This window comes from Cygnus olor, chromosome 2 (assembly GCF_009769625.2).
Source record: "Cygnus olor isolate bCygOlo1 chromosome 2, bCygOlo1.pri.v2, whole genome shotgun sequence".
Taxonomy (NCBI): domain Eukaryota; kingdom Metazoa; phylum Chordata; class Aves; order Anseriformes; family Anatidae; genus Cygnus; species Cygnus olor.
Genome location: NC_049170.1, coordinates 48893993 through 48915779, shown reverse-complemented (window position 1 = coordinate 48915779; position 21787 = coordinate 48893993). Strand labels below are relative to the sequence as shown.

General features: G+C 38.1%; 1 protein-coding gene across 5 annotated transcripts in view; it reads left to right on the top strand.

Annotated features, from left to right (window-relative positions):
• ATP9B (ATPase phospholipid transporting 9B (putative)) overlaps window positions 1-21787 on the top strand; it is a 180805-nt gene that overhangs the window by 66328 nt on the left and 92690 nt on the right. For all 5 annotated transcript variants that reach the window (XM_040547320.1, XM_040547319.1, XM_040547318.1 and 2 more), the window contains one exon: window positions 16247-16341. In XM_040547320.1, coding sequence (XP_040403254.1) covers window positions 16247-16341 — 95 coding nt within the window. The remainder of the gene's footprint in view (window positions 1-16246; window positions 16342-21787) is intronic.

Below are 21787 nucleotides of genomic sequence, written 5' to 3'. Positions count from 1 at the left end.
ATTCCCAGAAGATTGATGCTTTTGTAAGGTTACCAATCCTGCATATTCAAAGCATTTTTCTGGTCTCAGTGTACTCTTTTCAGCAAGTTTCCTGAAGAATGTATTCTGCTGAGTAAGCAAGTTGCCCATAGCGTAACTTTTCCTTTGTAGATATTGCACTGCTTCGTCTGAAACTTCTGACTTTCAGTTACTTCTTTTTTTAAAAAGCTTTTTAAATAATCAAGAAAGATTAAAGCAATGATTTTGTATTCCACTTGCAAAAAGCAATACAAAATATTTGCTGGTGAGGAAGAGAAATGTGCTAAGTGTGCAAGGTGACCCTGCTTGGCAGGGTGGCTAGACCAGGCCATCTCCAGAGGTCCTTTCCAACCTCAACTATTCTGTGTTTCTGACTGGTGGGAGATGTGGTAGTTGGGAGCTGTCTTGGGCAGAGTGACCACTCAGTGGGTAGAGTTCTCTATTCTGAAGTAGAAGTATTCTGAACTATTCTATTTTCCTCCTGAAGTCAGGAGGGGGGTCAGTAAAACTGCTATCTTGGACTTCCAGAGGGCAGGCTTTGAACTGTTCAGGACACTGGTAGGGAGGGTCCCTTGGGAGTCAGTCCTGAAGGGCAGAGGGGTCCAGGAAGGCTGGACTCTCCTCAAGTCTTCAAGGTGCAGGAGCAGGCTGTTCCCATGTGCCATAAGATGAGCCAGCAGGGAAGAAGACTGGCATGGCTGAACATGGAACTTCTGCTGAGACTTTGGGAGAAAAAGAGTTTACCTCCTGTGGAAGAAGGGACAGGGAACTTGAGGAGAGTACAAGGAAGTTGCCAACATATGCAGGGGGAAAATCAGAAAGGCTAAAGCATAAGCATAAGTTCAACTTGGCCACTGTGGTAAAAAACAACAACAAAAAAGTTTTTAGAAATATGTTAATAGTAAGAGGAGGGCTAAGGACAATCTTCATCCTTTACTGGATGCAACAGGGAACACGACTACTGAGGATAAGGAAGAGGCTTAGGTTATTAATGCCTTCTTTACACTTCTCTTTAATAGTCAGACCAGTTACCCTTGGGGTACTCAGCCTCCTGATGTGGAAGTCTGGGACAGGGAGCAGAATAAACCCCCCACAATTCAGGTGAAAATAGTTAAGAGACCTGCTGCTCCACGTGGACTGTTACAAGTCAATGGGGCCAGATAGGATCCACTTGGGGGTGCTGGTGGATGTGATTGCTGGGCTGCTTTCCATCATCTATCAGCAGTCATGGTCAATCAGAGAGGTCCCAGATGACTGGAGACTTGCTAATGTGATGTCCATCTATAAGAAGGGTCATAAGGAGGGCCTGGGGAACTACAGGCCTGTCAGCCTGACCTCAGTGCTAGGAAAGGTAATGGAACAGGTTATGGAACAGGACAGCTAGGGGATCAGACCTAGCCAACATGGGTTCATGAAAGGCAAGTCCTGCCTGACCAACCTCATCTCCTTCTATGACTGAGTGACCCGCCTGGTGGATGAGGGAAAGGCTGTTGACGTAGACTACCTAGATTTCAGGAAAGCCTTTGACACTGTCTCCCACAGTATTCTCCTGGAGAAGCTGGCAGCCCATGGTTTGGGCAGGTACACTCTTTGCTGGGTTAAAAACTGGCTGGACGGCTAGGGCCCAGAGAGTGGCAGTGAATAAAGTGAAACCCAGCTGGTGACCAGTTATGAGTGGTGTTCCCTAGGGATTGATGTTGGTGCCCATTCTCTTTAATATCTTTATTGATGATTTGGATGAGGGAATTGAGTGCATCCTCAGTGAGTTTGCAGATGACACCAAGTTGGGGGGAAGTGTCGATCTGCTGGAGGGTAGGAAGGCCCTGCAGAGGGATCTGGACAGGTTGGATCGATGGGCTGGGGCCAGTGGCTAAGTGCCAGGTCCTGCACTTTGGCCACAACAACCCCATGCAACGCTAAAGGCTTGGGGCATAGTGGCTCAAAAGCTGTGCAGAGGAAAGGGATCTGGGGGTGTTGGTAGATGCTCGCCTGAACATGAGCTGGCAGTGTGCCCACGTGGCCAAGAAGGCCAACGGCATCCTGGCTTGTATCAGGAATAGTGCAGCCAGCAGGACCAGGGAGGTGATCGTCCCCCTGTACTCTGCTCTGGTGAGGATGCACCTTGAGCACTGTGTTCAGTTTTGGGCCCCTCTCTACAAGAAGGCTCTGGAGCATGTCCAGAGAAGGGCTACAAAGCCAGTGAAGGGCCTGGAACACAAGTCCTATGAGGAGCAGCTGCGGGAACTGGGGTTGTTTAGTCTGGAGAAGAAGAGGCTCAGGGGAGACCTTATTGCTCCCTACAACTACCTGAAAGGAGGTTGTGATGAGGTGGGAGTTGGCCTTTTCTCCAAAGTAACTAGTGATAGGACTAGAGGGAATGTTCTCAAGTTGCACCAGGGGAGGTTCAGATTGGTTATCAGGAAAAATTTCTTCTCGGAAAGAGTGGTTAGGCATTGGAACGGGTTGTCCAGGGAAGTGGTGGAGTCACCATCCCTGGGGGTGTTTAAGGAAAGGGCAGATGTGGTACTTAGGGATGTGGTCTAGTGGGTGATATTGGTGGTAGGGGAATGGTTGGACTAGATGATTTTGGAGGTCTTTTCCAACCTTAATGATTTTATGATTCTATGAAAAAGACAATATAACTGGTATTGAAATTTCTAGTTAAGTCGTTTTAGGACTTTTTTTTACTTGTACCTATTTTATCAATAATGGCATGAGTAAAATGGAAATAAAGAACAGGAAAATCATTTTTATTTTGAGGCTTCCGTAGCTCTTCGTTTTTGCAAATGTAGTTGCCTCAAACTTAGGTCATTTTCAATCTCCTTATAAAACCACCTACTGCAGAATAATGAGGCTTAAAAGTGTTGCATTTATCACACATTCTGGCATTTTCTATTACGTTTAGAAAACATATGCTATAAAACTTACCTGCCTGTGAATTACAATGCTTTGAAAAATGTACTGGTATAAAGAATGATAAATGATTGGAGTTAAATTTTGCACATACAGCCAGATAAAAGTTTATCTTCAGGGCATGAGTATCTGCCAACTTCCTGTCCAAACTACTTTAATGTGTTTCTGTACTTAAGTTCCTATTCGCCTTTTTACATTTGATTTAATGCAGGCTTGAAATGTTTGGTATCTACTTTAAGCCACTGAGTAATGCCAGATGATACGAATATACTTAACACTGATGGTTTTTATGAGGTAGAAACATAAAGCTGCTAATCCTATTATGCTATATGTATTATTGATGTAAAAATTACACAGTAAAATGTTATTAGAAGATAAAATGTATTTCATTGGCTAATTATTTTCTGTGCATACTTGGGTGTCTTGTACAGTGCATATGTTGCATTCGGTTTGCATTAAAATAGTAACAAGGAAATACTTTACTGTAAATTTATACAATAACTAAAAAGACAATAACTAAAAAGGGCTGAAAAAAAGTTCCTGGTATGTATAGAAGAGCTTGTATATTGTGTTGGTCATAAATCTGCCTGTTCCCACACTCCAGTGATTTTGGGGCATTTGGCAGCTTGGGTGGAGCAGCAGTCTGGATATCTTGAAATCCTAAGCGAGTGTCCACTGCAGTTTACATGGCTTGCATTTTTTCCATGTATGTGAGCTATACAAACTGCATTGAAATACAGCAGCTCTATCGTTTTGTAATATATATGATTTTGCTCACATTTAAAAATGGCACAGGTAGATGTGAAAATTGTATGCTAACTTTTGAAAATGTGATGTTACTTGAAAGCAAGCTAGCTGGTGTAACTTTTAATAAGGGAGACCACAATAATAGTAATAAAAAAAAGTTGCTGGTGTCTGTTTAAAATGTGTGTTTTGTTTTGTTTTGTTTTCAAAGTGACTACATGAATAATACAAAAGAGTATTTTAAGTTCTGGATCTGTAGTAAAGTTCCAGTCAGACTCAGCATGTTGTCAGCAGCTCTGTGCGCAGTAACTTTTCTGAGGTTTCAGTGCATTACCATTCAATGGACCTCTTAATTTACTTCTTGGTAGGGACCAGAGAATGAAGTGAAGACTGGATGAACATGTTGGAAATGGGCTTCTAATGCCAGGTTGTCCACTTGTGGAATAGTAGAGGAAGAGTAGCTTAGCGCTTTGTTCATCTTTGAGGTTGTGGTGGTTTTAATCAGGTGGGCAGCTGAGCTCCAACACAATTGCTCTCTCACTCCCCCTCCTCAAAGGGAAAGGGGGAGAAAATATGATGGAAAGGGCTCAAGGGTTGAGATAAGGACAGGGAGATCACTCAGCAATTATCATGATGGGCAAAACAGACTCAGCATAGGGAGATTAATGTAATTACCTATTACTAGCAAGCTAGAGCAGTGAGAAAGTAAACACAAACTAAAACCACCTCCCCCCATCCGCCCTCTTCCACCTCCTCCTCCCGAAGGCACAGGGGAACAAGGAATGGGGGCTGCGGTCAGTCCCTAATGCTTCATCCCCACCACTCCCTCACAGTCACTCCCTGCCCCTGCTCCACGTGGGGTCCCTCCCACGGGATGCCGTCCTTCCCAAACTGATCCTGCAGGGGCTGCCCACAGGCAGCAGCTCTCCAAGAACTGCTCCCGCATGGCTCCGTACCACGGGGTCCATCCCCCAGGAGCAAACTGCTCCAGCACGGGTCCCCACAGGCAGCAGCTCCCCCCAGACCCCCTGCTCCTGCGTGGGCTCCTCTCCACGGGCTGCAGCTCCGGCCCGGGGCCTGCTCCTGCGGGGGCTCTCCATGGGCCGCAGCCTCCTCCAGGCCACATCCACCTGCTCCACCGGCCGGGGGCTCCTCCACGGCAGGGCTGCAGCGTGGAGATCTGCTCCATGTGGGACCCATGGGCTGCAGGGGGACAGCCTGCTCCACCAGGGGCCTCTCCACAGGCTGCAGGGGAACTTCTTTCTCCCCATTTTCTTATACTAGAAAAGTTTTGCCCTTTGTGGAGCAGCATAAAAAATGTAATTCATGCATGCTCTTGGGCAATCCTTAAAGGTCTGTCTTTAAACACCTTTGCAACTCTAGTTGGAAAATCACTGCACGTTTATCTGGATTTTGTCATTTTTAGCAAGCTTTTTTTTAATGTATTCCTTTAGTTTGGAGTATTGGAGGCTTTTAATAAGTGATGAAAGTAGTTTGTTTCATCATCATGCAGTACTGTTTTCTCTAATACTTACAACTTTCACAAGTTTGGTTCAAGAATTCCCTGCTTAGAAGCAGTTTATTTTATGTTTTCCATGAAGTATCTGTTCGAAGAATCATGTCATGCATTATGGATTTTTAAAAATACTGACACCTTCTTTTAGATATTTTTCTCTTCTTCACTGAAAGCTCTACTCTGCAACCTGTTAAAATTATCTTGATGGTTGTTTGAAATTAATGGAAAATGTATCTTGGTGATCCTCATCTGTATTATGAAAAAGGAATTTCTGCATAAACTATAAATTTCAGATTATTAGGTGTAATGAGGAATGACCTTGCAGTAGTTTTTAAGTAGTTTCACTACATTTAGAAATGATCCTCATATCAATCTTAACATATTCATAAGGAAAGCATAGGTTGGAGATGTAGTCAGTTTCTGATTTTCATATGGGGCTTGAGGTGTGGCTGGCTGAAGTTGGGATGGAAGCATGTGTAAGTCTAGCATCTCTCTCTTCAGTGGTAGAGACCCTGAGAGCCTGCCTTCCAAGTAGTACACAGGTGAGTAGGGCTCTCCATACAAGTGCTAAAGCTGATGTTTCCACACTGTCATTGCTCTTGGTATGTATGGAGGGTAAATGAAAATTAGGTTGTGTTTAACTGTTTCAGTTACAGTTTTGATTGCAGGTGTCCTTGTAGCTTTACAAACTTTCTTTTGTCAAGCAAAAAGGAACTGGGGAAAAAAAAATGAAGTTGTGTGCTTCTTGCTGAAGGGAAGTCCAGTGGTCAATCTTCATGGGTGGGTCTGTTGCTTCTTTCTAGGTTCCTGTTTGGTAAAGCACATTATCACCTTGCTAATAAGAGTTTTTTTTTCTAGTTCTTTTTTCTAGTTGTTTTTTTTTTTTTTTTCTCATATGTCTGTTTTAATCTGATGGCTTTATCAGCAGCTCTGTTGACTTTTACTTTTATGTGTTTGTGTATAATGAGGTACCGAGGCTTTATTTTTGCTCCTCCTCATTTAGTTACTGGTGTGTACTTCAAGTTGATTACTTCTGCTAAATCTGGGAGACTAAATGCTCTTTTAATGGATTCTTTTATATTTGGCCATACACTTTTCTCCATATCTTTTTGTTTGTGAGCTCTGCTTTCCTTGGGAGAAGAAATGAACCTTAAATAATCTAAAAGAATTATACTTTAAGGTGTATATACATATATATTTTTTGTACTATCAGTCTTTACAAGTATTTAAGTGTTAGGAATGTTGATAGAGTACTGCTGTCCAGTCAAAGCTTTGAAATTAGGGAACTAGTTTATTCAGTATTCTTAATATATGTATTGAACCTTATAAGGCTTGTAACATCAGTGTTTATGTGTGCTTTGCATTGGGATCAGAAAATTACTTGATTAGTTTTTCTACTGAAATTTAAGACAAAAATACAAGAAAAGCTAGTTAAAATATCCTAATTTCATTTCTGTTATGATAGGCAGCAATATAATCATTGTTTCTTGCAGTGTACCTACTGCAAGTCTGACTGTACATTTGAAGAAGAATCTTATTGAAGCAAACTTGAACTTTCTCACTATAATCTCGCTCAAATTCTCACTATGCATTTTTAAATGAAAACCAGCTTCCCAATAATAAGCCTGAATGTTTTCCTTTAAAGGCCAAATGAGTTCTTTGTGTTAAGGACAGATAAATAGAAAAAGCCAACTGAACTGAGTACTTAGACTAGAATAATGATTCCAGGAAAACAATGATAATATAGCATGGATGGTGTTTATGGCATTACAGCTGTGGAATAGTATCCATGTTGTGTGATTTTGATATTTTAGCGTCACCTTAAAATCATTTGCAGTGCAGCTACTTTTGTTTTTAAAAACATCTGTAACCTCTTTGGTTGCAGAAGGTTCAGTTTCATCGCTTTGACTTATCCAGACATGCAGAATATCCTGCATCAAAGTAATCTGTGATTTCTGTGAATTAGTTTGGAAAATATTTTCAATCCTGGTTTATCTGATACTGCTTGTTGAAAAACATAATTCTAATGAAACATAATTCTAACAAAACATAATTCTAACATACGTACTTAAGCATGACTAATGTTGATGGTGCTAGCAAAATTGGTTTAAAAATTAATGAGCAAAGCTGAAAATATTCTCAATTCATGGATTTTAGTCAGATTGTGTTTGGATCATGTATGGGATAGATCCCCATAAGTTACTCCAGTTCTAAAAGTCAAAAAAAGCAATTATAATAGCAGACAAAACAAGTGCAGAAAAAGGGAGTGGTGTCAGTGAAAAATATTCTTGTTATTGTATAAAAGCTATCAGTAGAGCTGATATCTCCCAAGTATGGTACTGATTTTTCTACCATTATGAAGTGATATTCTGGCCTCCTTTGATTTTTTTTGATCTGGAAAGTGAAGCAAGATCTTGTTCAGCATTATAAGCATTCTGTATGTCAGAGTTTTAGACTTATTACTGTTTAGATTTTTTTTTTTACAAGATATAAAATTGCACATTCCAAGTAAAGGTACAAATAATACAGATTACCTTTTTTCCTGTCCACTGAGTTTCTACAAAAAGGAATTATTAGTATACATCAGAAAAACAGTGGAGCAAAGTAGTATATGAAAACCTATTAAATGGAAGGGTGAATTAATTCATGCTTTTGAGTATCCACCTGTATATCTCAGTCATCTAAATCAGTTGCATTAAAATTTGAGAACATGAACATGAATGTAGATGCTTTTTTCCCACTTGGGACATTGTTTGCTGTATGTAAGATAATTCCGTAATGTTTTTAATAAAAGTAAAAACTACTAAAGCACACTGAATCAATACAGCAATCCAAAAAAAGATGTTGTGGATCAAACTTAGATTAAAAGCAAGTGTGCTTGTCAATAAGGAACTGTGATGAGCTTGGTGGTATCATATTGACTGTGTATTAATACACAGTATCCTATAAGACCATCAGCTGATTGTTTAGAATGTAAATGAATCTGTTGATGGATCCAGTGACTGATGGCTTAAATTCCAATTAATCAATTGCTTCATCAGTTTCTTAATTCAGATCAAATATCTCAAGTACACACAGTTCTTTTACTGGTATTAAGAGAAATTAATGCTTTAAAACTGATTTCATTGGTCTTGTATAAATGTGACTACATTTTGTAATCACATCCTAAAGGGATGGTGCTATAGCTTAAATGTTTAGGGTGTTTCAGCTGTTCTGGTGTTTTTTTCCCCTCTGTAATAGGTATCATAACTGAAAGCTTTCTGTTGTACTGGTAAATGAAACTCTGTAGTCTAACATGTCATCTTGGTGCTGCTACTCATCTTGTCATCAGTTTAAAATTTTCATGCACATAGTCACTTAACAAATATAAATGACTTAAAAATTAAGTTGTTCATAAATGATCTGGTGTTATGTATGCAAAGTCCATTTTTCTTCTTCATATTCTAGTAAGCCATCTCTTTCAGTGTTTTTGACTTAAAGCAGGAAGGCTGTAACATCACTAGACAATATATAACCGTTCATGACACCACAGTTCCACATCCCCTGTTTCACAGTGACCCATCAATTAATTCATCAACACTTGATGCAGGCTCTTCACTGTGACATATAGACGAGTTGATCTTAATTTGATTGCTGTTAAAACCTTCCTTTCCTGACAACTGTTGTCAATTATACAAAATAAAATCAAGTATTCATAAGTAGGCTGTAATAGGATATAGACAGACAGATTTAATAATTCAGTTTCGCTGAGCCTTGAAAGGCATTAGTTGTAGCTGTTGTTCTCATTTGTAAAAAATTCATTGGATACAGATCTTCAGCGAGAAGGCAGACATAATTTTATTTATTTAGATTTGACTGTTGGAAAGAAACCAGACCTATAGTTGTGGTTTAGTATTATCTGTGTTTGTGAATAACTGTCGTGAATTTCTATTATCTACATGTTAGAGAATATAAATGTAACTTAATTTTGGTTTTGGTGTTTGTTTGTTTGTTTGTTTGAGACTAATTTAAGTATATACATTCTATACTTATTTTTCAGTTCTATAAATGTAATGGGAATTTTGCCCTGAATTTATAAATAACAGATAAAATAACACCTTTTCAAGACCAGGGCACTTGGTCTTTATTCTTGTTTAAAAATAAAAAAGGCATATTACTGCACATCTGCTATATACAAGTAAATTACAGTTGTTTCCATCTGATGCATCTTTATCACAGTGCAACATTAAAATGTCTTAAACGATATTTGAATTCTACCTGTAAGTCCTCCTAATTCCTACTAGCAAATCTTTCTTAACACTGCTGATATTTGGAAAAAAAAAAAAAAAAAATGAAGCAGAAACCTTTAATGTTAATGTTCTCCAAGAGAAATTTAAGTAAGGTTTTCAGAACTCCTGTGTTGTTGATTAACTTCCTATATACAGTTCTTTACTGTGTACAATGACATTTATAACAAATACTGTGTGGGGGTTGACTGCTGAGGCAATGTGGAAAGGATTTGAATGTACTTGTTAAATCTAAAAAATTGAAGTCTTTTTTGAAAATATATCCTGCTAGTACAATGCTGATAAATAGGTGTAGAAGACAAGATCTGCTGTAAGTGGTTGCTCCAAGCAAGTGCAGAAGTAGTCTAGGACAGAAATACTATTTTTTTTTTAATATGTTGTTCACTGTCATTTTTTTTAAATGCAAGTCAGAGTAAGTTATACCTTAGGTTTCTTTTGTTGTTGTTGTTGTTGTTGTTGTTGTTGTTTTTTCCTCTCCACTAAACTCAGATTCCTCTCTGGTGTTTCATCTCATGACTCAGAAATTCTTTTTCAGGTCCTTATGTCCCTTCTTATGTTTCTGTTAGCCAAGAAACCTTTCCAGTCCTGGAAGTCAAGTGTTTTAAGTATTATCATACTTTCCTGACTTCTCTTTGTAAAAACAAAGCTGGTAAAAAAAAGCAGAGGTAAACTGTCTTTTCATTTTTCCAGCCTATCTGAATTTTTCATTGCTATTTTCAGAATTTAATTTGCAAGGACTCTCCATGAGTTGATGTATGCATTTTGAGGTATTTGGATTCAATTATATAGTCTTGGATTTTTCAACAGCATTATTCCCTAACAAAGAACACCCGTGTATAAGTGGTATAATATTCTGCTTCTATCTGATTATTTTAGGACATTATTAGGCTATCATGAGAAATTCTGTTGCACTGGTATTAAAGAGCCTTTGCCTAAAAAAAAAAATTAAAAAAATAACAATAATAAAATAATACAGTAAGATGAGACACAGTTTTGTTTCTGTAGCAAACTAAAGCAGCTTTTCTAGGGTTATTGTTACTTTCTTTCCACAGTCATAGCAAATATTAAATCTTGATGTAATTCCAATCATTTGAATGATTTTTTTCTTCATTATATAGCCTTCCATGAAAATCAGGTACTTTTTATACTTTTTTCAACTTTTTATAAATAATTTACATTATTTTCCTTTTGTAAAGTAGATTGCTCTTTGTCTGTCAATTTCATTATTCTAGAGTTCTTATTTTAACTGCATTACTTTACAAACGACTTGGCAAACAGGATGATTAGTGAAGTAGTTGTTTTAAGGAAAACAAGTCTATCTTTTTGCTTTTCAGAAACAAGATTTCCAAATGAAATAAAATAGTGAATAATTTAGTTAATACATAAAAAAAAAATCTCTTTCAAGTGACATAATTAAAAACAAACCGTAAGCTAGAATACGTTAAGAAAATACATAACATTGCTGGTAATAACTTGTTTTCAGAAGCCTGTATTAAAAACTGTAATTAATTCTCTGAACGGTGTATATAAAAATATAATTTTAAGTGCTTGATGGTAAGCACAAATTTATGCATATTATGATAATTTCAGGAAATTAAATATAACCACATGTAAGAAACTAATGCATAAAATATAAATAAGTATTTGGTAGTGTAACAAATATGAGATATAGCTAACTGATGATGATAATATGATATAAAAGGAAGCTTAAGATACATTTTTTTATATCATTAAGAAGCTTTCCTTCCCATTCTCCTTCTTCCTCTCTCGAGTGATGTTGTAGGAGCCCTTTTTGTTTGAGACTATAGAGTGACTAACATTCTCCAAACACAATTTTTGTTTGGGTACTTTTTCTTCAGGATTTCTGGAGGCAGGCATACCCACAAATGAATCATCATGTTATTGATGAACATGTACGTATAAGATGCTCACAGAAACATTAGTCCTATACACATGCCTCATGTATGTTCTGAATAAAGCCTTAAGTCCAGAACACACTAAATAGATAAGATTCTTTCTACTTACTCTTTACTGAACTTTGTTTGACAAATCTTAGCCAGATACATGATGGCCTTAAATTAGTATGTTCATAGATAAGCTTTTGTTTCTCTATTTCAAAATGGTGTAAAAGCTACTGAAAGAAACATTGTTTTTCTTCAGTATTAATGCACACAATCCCTTTTGGGGAAAAAAGGGCTACATTTCAAGGTATACTTACTTTTTAACTTTGGTTCTCAGTTTTAGGAGAAATTCTTTCAAATGCTAATGTTTGTTTTGAATCTAAGTAGTGTTATGTCAAAATATTGTGTTGACTTCAAAGAAATCTGTTTTTGTAAATGAACTCAAACTGTACAAATGAGGCCTTGATCAGTCAATTCACTGAAAAAAACAGATACCGATGTATTGTGTGTTGTCACAAGCTATGCAATAAATTAAAATAAGATTATTTTATGGGAAAAGTTGAAGTTCTTTGCTTCTGGTTGCACGGACTTCATTTAGTCACAGATTGTCACGTTCATAGAATCTTAACAGCTCTTCAAGAACTGCTCCCACATGGCTCCATACCTCGGAGTCCATCCATCCCCCAGGAGCAAACTGCTCCAGCATGGGTCCCCCACGGGCGGCAGCTCCCCCCAGACCCCCTGCTCCTGCGTGGGCTCCTCTCCACAGGCTGCAGCTCCGGCCCGGGGCCTGCTCCTGCGGGGGCTCTCCATGGGCCGCAGCCTCCTCCAGGCCACATCCACCTGCTCCACCGGGGGCTCCTCCACCCATGGGCTGCAGCGTGGAGATTTGCTCCATGTGGGACCCGTGGGCTGCAGGGGGACAGCCTGCTCCACCAGGGGCCTCTCCACAGGCCGCAGGGGAACTGCTGCTGTGTGCCTGGAGCACCTCCTGCCCTCCTGCTGCACTCACCTTGGGGGCTGCAGGGCTGTTTTGTGCTCCTCTTCTCTCTCTCCCAGCTGCTGTTGTGCAGTAACTTTTTTTTTCCTTTTCTTAAATCTGCTCTCCCAGAGGTGCAAACAGTTTTGCTCATGCCTTGGCTCTGGTCAGCCGCAGGTCCCTTTGGAGCCAGCTGAAACTGGCTCTGATCTGCCATGGGGCAGCTTCTGGATTCTTCTTGCAGAGGCTACCACCCCTGCAGCCCCCCACTACCAAAACCTTTCCATGTAAATCCAATACACATTCTTAACTTTCTTAAAATGTTTTCGTCCTTTGTGCTGTGGGCACTGTTATTCCAGGACGGTCTTAGGGTAAGGACAGACTTCCAATAAATAGCTGAACTTTTGCTAGAACACCCAAAAGAGAACTGTAGTCCTAGGACTTAGCTAAGCATGCAAGTTTCACTGATTTCAGCTGAAATGGTTTTAAAAAAACAGTCTAGTTGTACTTGGGCTTACCATGCACGGAGATGCTCCAAACTGATTTGTGCCTGTCTTCAACTGATTATGCTAAATGAATACTAGGTAGTAGTAAAGTAATTTAAATGTATTCAGATGAAGTTTGTATGTACTACTTCAGATAAATGATTAGCTCTTCAAACCTGGTGTAATTTCTTTAGATGAAACTTTAAATTCTGATTCATTTCACTCAAAAATTTTCTCTATAAAGACAAAAATAAATCAAACACATTATGTTCAGATTTGGCTGCTAATCTTGAGTGATTGTCTGTTTATGGGAAATGAGCATCTGTGTGCCCTCACTTTTAAAAGTACTTTAATTTCCTGATTCTACTTTATATATGGCTTTATGAAAAGTATTTCTGTCCTTAGAGATTTCTGATGTTCAGTGTGGAATTTCATTTTTCTGTTGTTAGCTATGCTTGATTGCTAAACAAACGTTTAGCAATCCATGACTTTTCCTTTAAGCACATAACTTAAAAAAAAAATGCACAAGAACATCATAAACTTCTATGATTTGTACACTGGAAATAATTGTCTGGTTCAAAAATTATCCTTGAATACACAGAGAATAGCAATTTCTGATGTTTGTATAGTTGTTTTTTCCATGTAAGTCATATTCATGTTAGAAATGTGACTTTTAACACTGATGCAAAACATTGTTAAAGTATACATAAACCAAGCAGTTAAAAAATAATTTGTGATTTTGGGGGTTGGGGAAAGGTACACTGTCAAGCATTTTCGAATGGTGCTGTTAAAACAGCTATTTTTCCAAAAGAGTTTGATTTTAGAAGTCTTAGGTATTGCTGACTTGAATATGTTGGAAGGTGAAGTACAAAGTGAGAAATACTTGGTTCTTTAGATGTTCAGGAACTTGGTGAGAGTTAGAAGTTGTTTTTATATGTTGTTTCTAGTCATATGTTTAGTATCCTGTGTTTATATCTTAGTTAAGCCAAGTTTAATATCTCATTGTGTAATTAAAATGACTTATTTAGCTATGATGAAGTATTTGAAGTGGAGAAGAGGATTGTATTGTTTCGGTTTTGCTGTTGTGATGATTATTGAAAGCTGACTTGGCAGAAAGCAGTCCCCTTTTCTGGTTAAAAGGGAAACAGGCTATGAGATAAGTTATTGATGAAATTAACTGCTGAAGTGGAGAGGAAATGTGGTTGGCCAATACTTGTCATAGTGTGAGCTCTATTAAATGGATGTATGTGCAGTCAACCATTCACAGGGGCCACACTGGTCTTGAACTGCATTGATCTATAGTATAATTCTAAATGAAATTGATGGAAGAAAGCAACCATTGACAGGAAGGGTAAAGAGAACCATGAAACGTCTTGAACAGGAAAAGTATGATGGATAGTAGACTGATTATGCCATGGATAGAATGTGCAGTGAAACTGGTGTTTCTAGGTGTTGCTAGATATTTCAGCCTTACTTATAATGCATTGTATGTCATTGGATTTTTCAGTGCTTTACAGTATTTTCTTTTAGAAAAAAATCCATAAAGAATCTAGTTGAATTTTAAATCAGCTTGTCAAGAATTTATTTTAGGTACAGCTCTGCAGCTTCTATCTTAGTGCTTTGGTCATGTTAAAGTATGTGCTCTAAGAGTCTTTTGTATGAAAAGATTTGTTTACTTACCGTGTGCTTTATATAAATACGGCTGTCACATGAAGACTTGTAAGCTTCTTTCAAAAGACTGTTGTGTAAAAAATGCTTCCTTCTAGTCAGATATAATTTTAGATGGCTTCCTGCTCCAGCATGTCTTTTCAGACTGTTAGCTTATTGAACTTCTTAATTTATAGGCACTGGTGAATAAAACATTGGGTTCTGTTAGATTTTACTTGCATCGGGGTCCCCATGTCCTGTAAAAGAATCTCTCTCGTGTTCACTCATAGATACATAGTTCACTCACCCTTTCTGATACATAGCCTATTAGATATTCTGATGCGTTGCTTATTAGAATCACTGATTTACAGGCATCGGCTCACTGTCTCTGTAAGAAGACTCAAACCTGGATAAACTTCTTTGCCAGTGTTTCCTTTAGTTTAATTGCTACCATATCACTACTAGTGATGAGACTACCTTTTAGTTTTTGATTGGTTAAAATAAAGAATAACTTGTGTATACACATTTATGTCTATACACATTGTTTAAAAATAACAAATACCTAGAAAAATCTATCTTCATTTCACAACCATAGTATACAGTATAAATTTGTGTATAAATTTTTTAAGCTTTAATGTAATAGGATATCCCAAGTTGGAAGAGACCCACAAGGATCATCAGGTCCAACTTCTGGCTTCACAAAGGACCATCCCAAAATGAAATAACATGTCTGAGAGAATTGTCCAAACACTTCTTGAACTCCTAATAGAAGCTGTAATTATTACTTGAGAAATGTTTAAGCATTCTCTAGTGTAGCGAGTGTGAGGAGTATTGCTAACTTTTTTTGCTTTTTAAAAGGCTTCAAACCAATTGGAAGTCTGTATTTTTTTAAAAATAGCTTTGCAGTGTTCATGTGGCAGGCTTTTTTGGGTCTTACATTAGTAACCTGTGTAATAGTCCATACATAGTGATACCATCTAACTAGTTATATGGGACGTTACATAGTGATGGAGAGGTCTTGTTGCACTGCGCTTAATTTTCTCTTTCTTCTGGTCTTCTAGAAGACAACTAGTCTTTAGTCTGTAAAGCATACTGATTCTCTTCATTATGTATCAGTCTGTATCTTAAGCATCCATCGTATTTTAATTACTGTTCATGTGTTGACAGGTTTCTTTAGTTTTGGATCCTTGACAATTACAGGTGATTTAAAACTACTTCTTTTAAGTAGAATAAATTAGTGTCCTAACTATTTTTGAATGGTATCCACATTAAGGATATAAAGAGATTGAAGAGTTTCAGTGAATCTAGGAGAATATAAGTAATGGAAGCTTGTTATATGTCATAGCAGCAATGAGACAAAATTGCAGATTTTTTTTATTTTATTGTCTTGGAATTGCACAAGTGACAAAATCCTAAAAGGAAAAAGATTAAACCTTTTCCAACTTCCACCAGTGAAGTTCTATTTCTTGCTGATAATATTTGAAAACCTGTTTAGAAACTGTTAAGAAACCTGTAAAAGAGGATTTTTTTTGCATGTTCATAAACAAGAACGTTGTTAATTTTATCAGGAAAATTCTTCTATTTTCCTGTCAGAAAGCATTTAATCAGCATACAGATTCTAAAGTATGAATTGATTTATATACACAGCATTTATTTTAAAATATTTTTCAATTGCTTTGCTTTTACTCTTCCAAATTTTTAACTCAAACTGTATTTTTGATAACTAAAAAATAGTTTCACGTCTTTCTAACTTCAAGGTTCATGTTTCATTCGAACTGACCAGCTTGATGGAGAAACAGACTGGAAACTGAAGGTTGCTGTCAGTTGCACACAAAGATTGCCAGCTTTGGGGGTAAGCATTTTATCTGTTTGCTTTAAAAATATCCTCCATGTGTACCTATATCCCTTTTAGATATGACTGTTAAAATTATTGTAAGTATATATGTAATTGGAAGATATGTTACCACAGTTTTGGTTTTTGCAATAAATAAGACATAGGTATTCCACTGAATGCTGAACAAGAAGTTGGTAATACAAATATTCTTGCTTTTACCCTGAAAAGAAATGGAGACAGAATTGGATTTTTATCTTTCTGCTTAGTGGTTCATACTGTGGTCCACACTCAGAGATGCATACTCTGCAGAAGCTTACCCCAGTAGTAGGGTTTTCATCCAGTTGTTATCCTGCAAGTGCAAGTCATTCTTGCCTCAGAAACCATTGCTTTAATCACTAATTTTAGAACTTGGAAAAAGTGGTCTGCACTTGGACAGTAAAGTGCTTTTTGTGGTCAATATGCTTTCTGGTCTGACTAGGTGAAGAGTGGAAGTTCATGCAAGGAGAGTTTTCTAGGACTTGTCTGAATGTTTACAGGTGTTTTTTTTCTTGAGTGCATATGCATGTCTTAAGTGTAGGTAAATTGGTAAAACTAAAATTGTTAAAAAGGACATAAGAATGAGTGTATATAAACATACATTCAAAATATGACATCTAAAAATGCTTATAGATTTTTTTAAATACATCTCTTAATGGGATGCTAAATTGTGTTCCATGTCTTAGAGAAGCTTGCTATTCTACAGGAGAGTTGGCTTGTTGTCAAGAGACTTCCTCTGAAAACATACTCAAGTTACAAGCTTGTGGAAACTTACTTGTACGGGGTTTCTGGTGTTTGGACACTAAGTCCTTTGGGTGTAAAGACAAGAGTATCTTGAGAGGACTTTGCATGTGCCATCTTAATAGAACAAATAACTGTTGGATTATCTGCCGGATCTTAGCAGGACTTTTGCAGCTATTTGTGAATTACAGAGTTGCTGCTACGCTGAAGTTAGCCAAAGATAGAACTCCTTACTGTGTTCCTAGTGGTTTGGCTACTGGTTTCAGGAGGAGGAACAAAACATAGGTTTGTATCTAGAGGATTGGGAATGAGGGATGGAACTGAAGGTTGGTCATGACAGAGTTGCCAGATCAGGTGTCAGAAGGTAGTTCTAATGCAGGAAGTGACATTAATTAGTATTGTATAACCTGCACTTGAATTCATTATTTGTAATAATGTCTCTTCTGTCAGTTTTTGCCATTTAATTATTGGCCCATTTAATCATTTTTACCATTTAATCGTATGTTTTATTCATTAAAAATATGTTGTTTCTTCACAACATCTCTTTGAGACACAGATGCATTCATTTGTCTAAAATTGAGTCAATTTTCTATCTTGCTTTGACTTTTTTTTTGGGGGGGGGGGGCGCTTTTCAGATAGTTTATAACTGTGTGTGACATAGCTGTTCTTTAATTCTCTTTCATTTTGGAAGTATCACGTACTGTGTTTGTTGAATGCAACTCTTCCTGCAGAGTAGTGAAGAAATAGACCTAGTACAACAGAGAATTATTGTGATGTAACTTTAATATTATATTCTTTGGTTAGGGGAAAAAAAAAGTTATCAATAGATTTGACTGGAATATATTGCTAATCATCTACAGAGATGGTATAAAATTACGGTTACTTGATTTGAAGGAAGTAATCATATAATCATAGAATATTCTGAGTTGGAAGAGACCCACAAGGATCATTGAGTCTGTCATTGCTCCACACAGGACTACCCAAAAATCAAACCATATGTCTGAGAGCATTGTCCAGATGCTTCTTGAACTCTGGCAGGCTCGGTGCTGTGACCACTGCCCTGAGGAGCCTGTCCCAGTGCCTGACCACCCTCTGGGTGCAGAACCTTTCCTCACACCCAGCCTGACCCTCCCCTGTCCCAGCTCTATGCCGTTCCCTTGGGTCCTGTCGCTGGTTACCAGAGAGCAGAGCTCAGCACCTGCCCCTTTGCTCCCCTCATGAGGAAGCTCTAAGCTGCATTGAGGTCTCCCCTCAGTCTCCTCTTCTCTAGGCTGAGCAATCCAAGTGACTTTAGTTGCTCCTCTTACGTGTTCCACTCTAGACCCTTCACCATCTTTGTAGGCCTCCTTTGGATACGCTCTAATAGTTTTATGTCCTTATATTGTGGTGCCCCAAGCTGCACACAGTATTCAAGGTAAGGCTGTACCAGCCCAGCACAGAGTGGAACAGCCACTTCCCTTTACTGGTTAGTATTGCTGTGCCCAATGCACCCCAGGATATGGCTGGCACTTTTGGCTACCATGGCACGCTGTTGACTCATATTCAACATGCTGTTAACCAAAATGCCCCAGATACATTTCTGCAGGGCTGCTCTCCAGTTTCTCATCTCTCAGCCTGTATGTATATTCAGGATTTCCCCATCCGAGGTGCAGAATCTGGCACTTGCTCATGTCAAGCTTCATATTGTTGGTGATTGTCCAGCCCTCTAATTTGTAAAATGTCTCTGCAAGGCCTCTTTACCCTTGATGGAGTCAACAGCTTCTCCCAAGTAAATGTTCGTCTTGCAGCTGTTTGCAGAAAATAAATCGGAAATGATTGAAATTGGGGAGTTTGCATTTTAATGGTAGGACATGCAGACTCAAGTTTGTGCAGAAGTGAAGGCTGCTTCAGGTGGTGGTGATTTGGGACATGGAGGGTAGGGAGGGGCAGTGTATTACAGAAATTACTCATGCATCTTGGGAACAGCATACAAGTCAACTGCCCAATATACTAGCCATTCCTTCCTTAGTTGTTCCCATTTGCCGCTGCTGTTAATCTAACTCCTGCTGATCCCTTTTCATGAGCTGTAGATGACAACCTGAATTCAGATGATCAAATACAGTTTATCACTTAACAAAGTTTCCCTATCTACCAGCAGCAAATGGAAGCCACCAAGCAGCTGATGTGCCCTTACACTTTCCCACATTCACATAACTGTTTACTTGGCAGAAAGCATCATACAGAGTGTCATGCAGACTACCTCCTGATTTCTCTACTGGAAGTGGTTTGGTCGAACCATTGACACTTGGTGGTTGCCTCACTGTCATCACTATAACATTGTGTCCCAAACCATTATTTTCAGAGAAGATTGATTTTACGTTAGCCTTATACTTCTGAACTCTAGTTAATAGGGAATGTTTGGGATTTTATCTTCAATGAAATTATTTTAAGTGGCTGCTTCTTAGCTGGTCTTGGATCGCTTGCAGTGCTTCACTCTGAAGTTCCATCTGTCTCTGGATTGCTTTGGGGAAATGGTAGCCAAATACCTACAAATGTAAATATTTTTTAGGGGATCCTGTATCTTTCACAGAAGGTAGAGCCCAACACATATCCCAGAAGGATGCTTCCATTCCTGCGGGAAGCATGTTAGTATTTCTTTAATTCCTGCAAAGACACTTCTGCCTTTACTGCTTGAGCTATCTGTCATCTTGAGGAAACTGTGTGGATGAGCAACTTCACAAGGTTAGAACAAAGGTCTAAGAAAGTGAAATTCAAACTAATATAAAAAATATTATTTTTTGTAGTTCCTAGTGCAGTCATAAAAGTGGAAAGATCACTATATATATACACCTTACACATTCATTTTTTAAAGTCAAATTAAAATGCACTGAGCAGAAATGTTCATGTTATGTGTATAGTTACAGTAAAAATACAGTTTTGGGAAAAGTTAATAGTAGCAATAGGATATGCATACGCTTTAAAGATGTGTAATTGTTTTTGTAGAGGTAGGTGTTTTTTACACCCTTTAAAATCTTACACCCAAGTGACTTTCAAAAAGGAATGCTTAAAATATGTAATGGAGGTTTTCTCAGCAAACAATACCTAAGCTTTTATGTGCACGTGATGGAAAAAGTTGAAGCAGCTTGGTTAAAAATAAGGATAATTTGAACAATCTATTTCAAGTAGTCTTCTTTTCACCCTAGACTTCTGCAGTCACCTCTGTAGCAGAAAACACCTCTTACAACTTTAAAAAAAAAAAAAAAGGAAAGTTACTTTTTCCAGGAAACTTGAAAATGTCTTTTGGTTTATAAAACACTTGTATGCTTCTTTTTGTTCCTGACTTGAAAAATCACTGTTTTACAGTGATTATCTTGCTAATCTGTGCAGTATGGAGCAGGGGCATGTGCTTTTGGATAGCCTTAGAAGTACTGTTGGTGAAACTTGTTGTGTTTTGGAGCAGTCTAGCAAAGGACTGAGCTTTGTGCTCCAGTCTTGGATCAGCTTTGGTTATCTTTTTCTGTACAAAGAATTGGAAGAATCAGGCAATGATCCTTCTTCTGCTAAAAGAAAATGCTAGAGAAGTGGTCCTCCATTCATTTACATTGTGCTGTACGAGGTGGGCAGTGCATTGTCCTATTTGCCCAAAAACTAAATGACATGATTAAAGTAAGACATTTCAGTTAAGGAACACCTATGTAAGTTTTTGTGTGTGTGTGTGTGTGTGTTTTGTTTGCTTTTTTTTAATCAGGTCATTAATGAGAAGTACTGTGGTTTAAGTAATTTTGAAAAATGAACCTTCTCAAATGCCAGTTCACTTATATACAGTGAATACCTGTTTCTATCAGTTCTGTATAATTCTGTCAAACAGCATTGCCACTTTCATAGTCAGTATGCTACTAAAATTTTATTGTACACATGATAATTTATACATTTCAAAATGTTTATACAATCAAAACAAACAACACCCCCCCACACTGGAATGGTTCTCCTGTGCAATAATTCTTGCTTGCCACCTGCTGGGCCGCTGGTGAAATAGCTGTGGCAATGTGACACTTGAGGGCCCTTCCTTCAACTCTTTCCAGATGATCTCAAACTAAGCGCAAGTTTTTTCTGCATAAGGATTGATGCAGAGTTTCACGTCACAGGTGTATGCTGTTTTTTAGTAAATTCAGAATTAGTTGAAAGACACAGTAAAGAAAATGGATAGAGCACAGTACATTGCGTGCCTACAAAGAATTAGAAGAAGAACCCAAAGTTCTTTTAGTCTTGTCCGTTTCAAATAAGTGAAATGTTTGAATTCAGTACTGCCTTTGAACTGGAGTAAGTGACCATATTTGTATGGTTGGGTTCAACAATGAGACAGGTTTCTCTGGTGAAATTTATAACTGCTAATTCACCGAGCAGATTCCAATCGCAAATAGAACCTTCTTAGAAGTGCAGAGGGATGTGGAATGCTGTCTCTGGGGTGAGGTATTTTGCCCTCAGAGTCTCTGGGGCTGGTGTTCTGTTCTTTTTTCCTCTCTCCCCTATCCCCTCTGCTATGGTGGATCACATAGTTCCAACTAACCTTCTGTTCTAAAGTAGCAGTTGTTCATTACAGTAGTAGTTTTCCATTTTTTTTCCAGGGACTCTTCGCATATTGACTCCTATTGCAGTGTCTTTTCCATGTGCTTGTAGGGTATTTTCAAAGCTGAGGCTTAACGTTTAT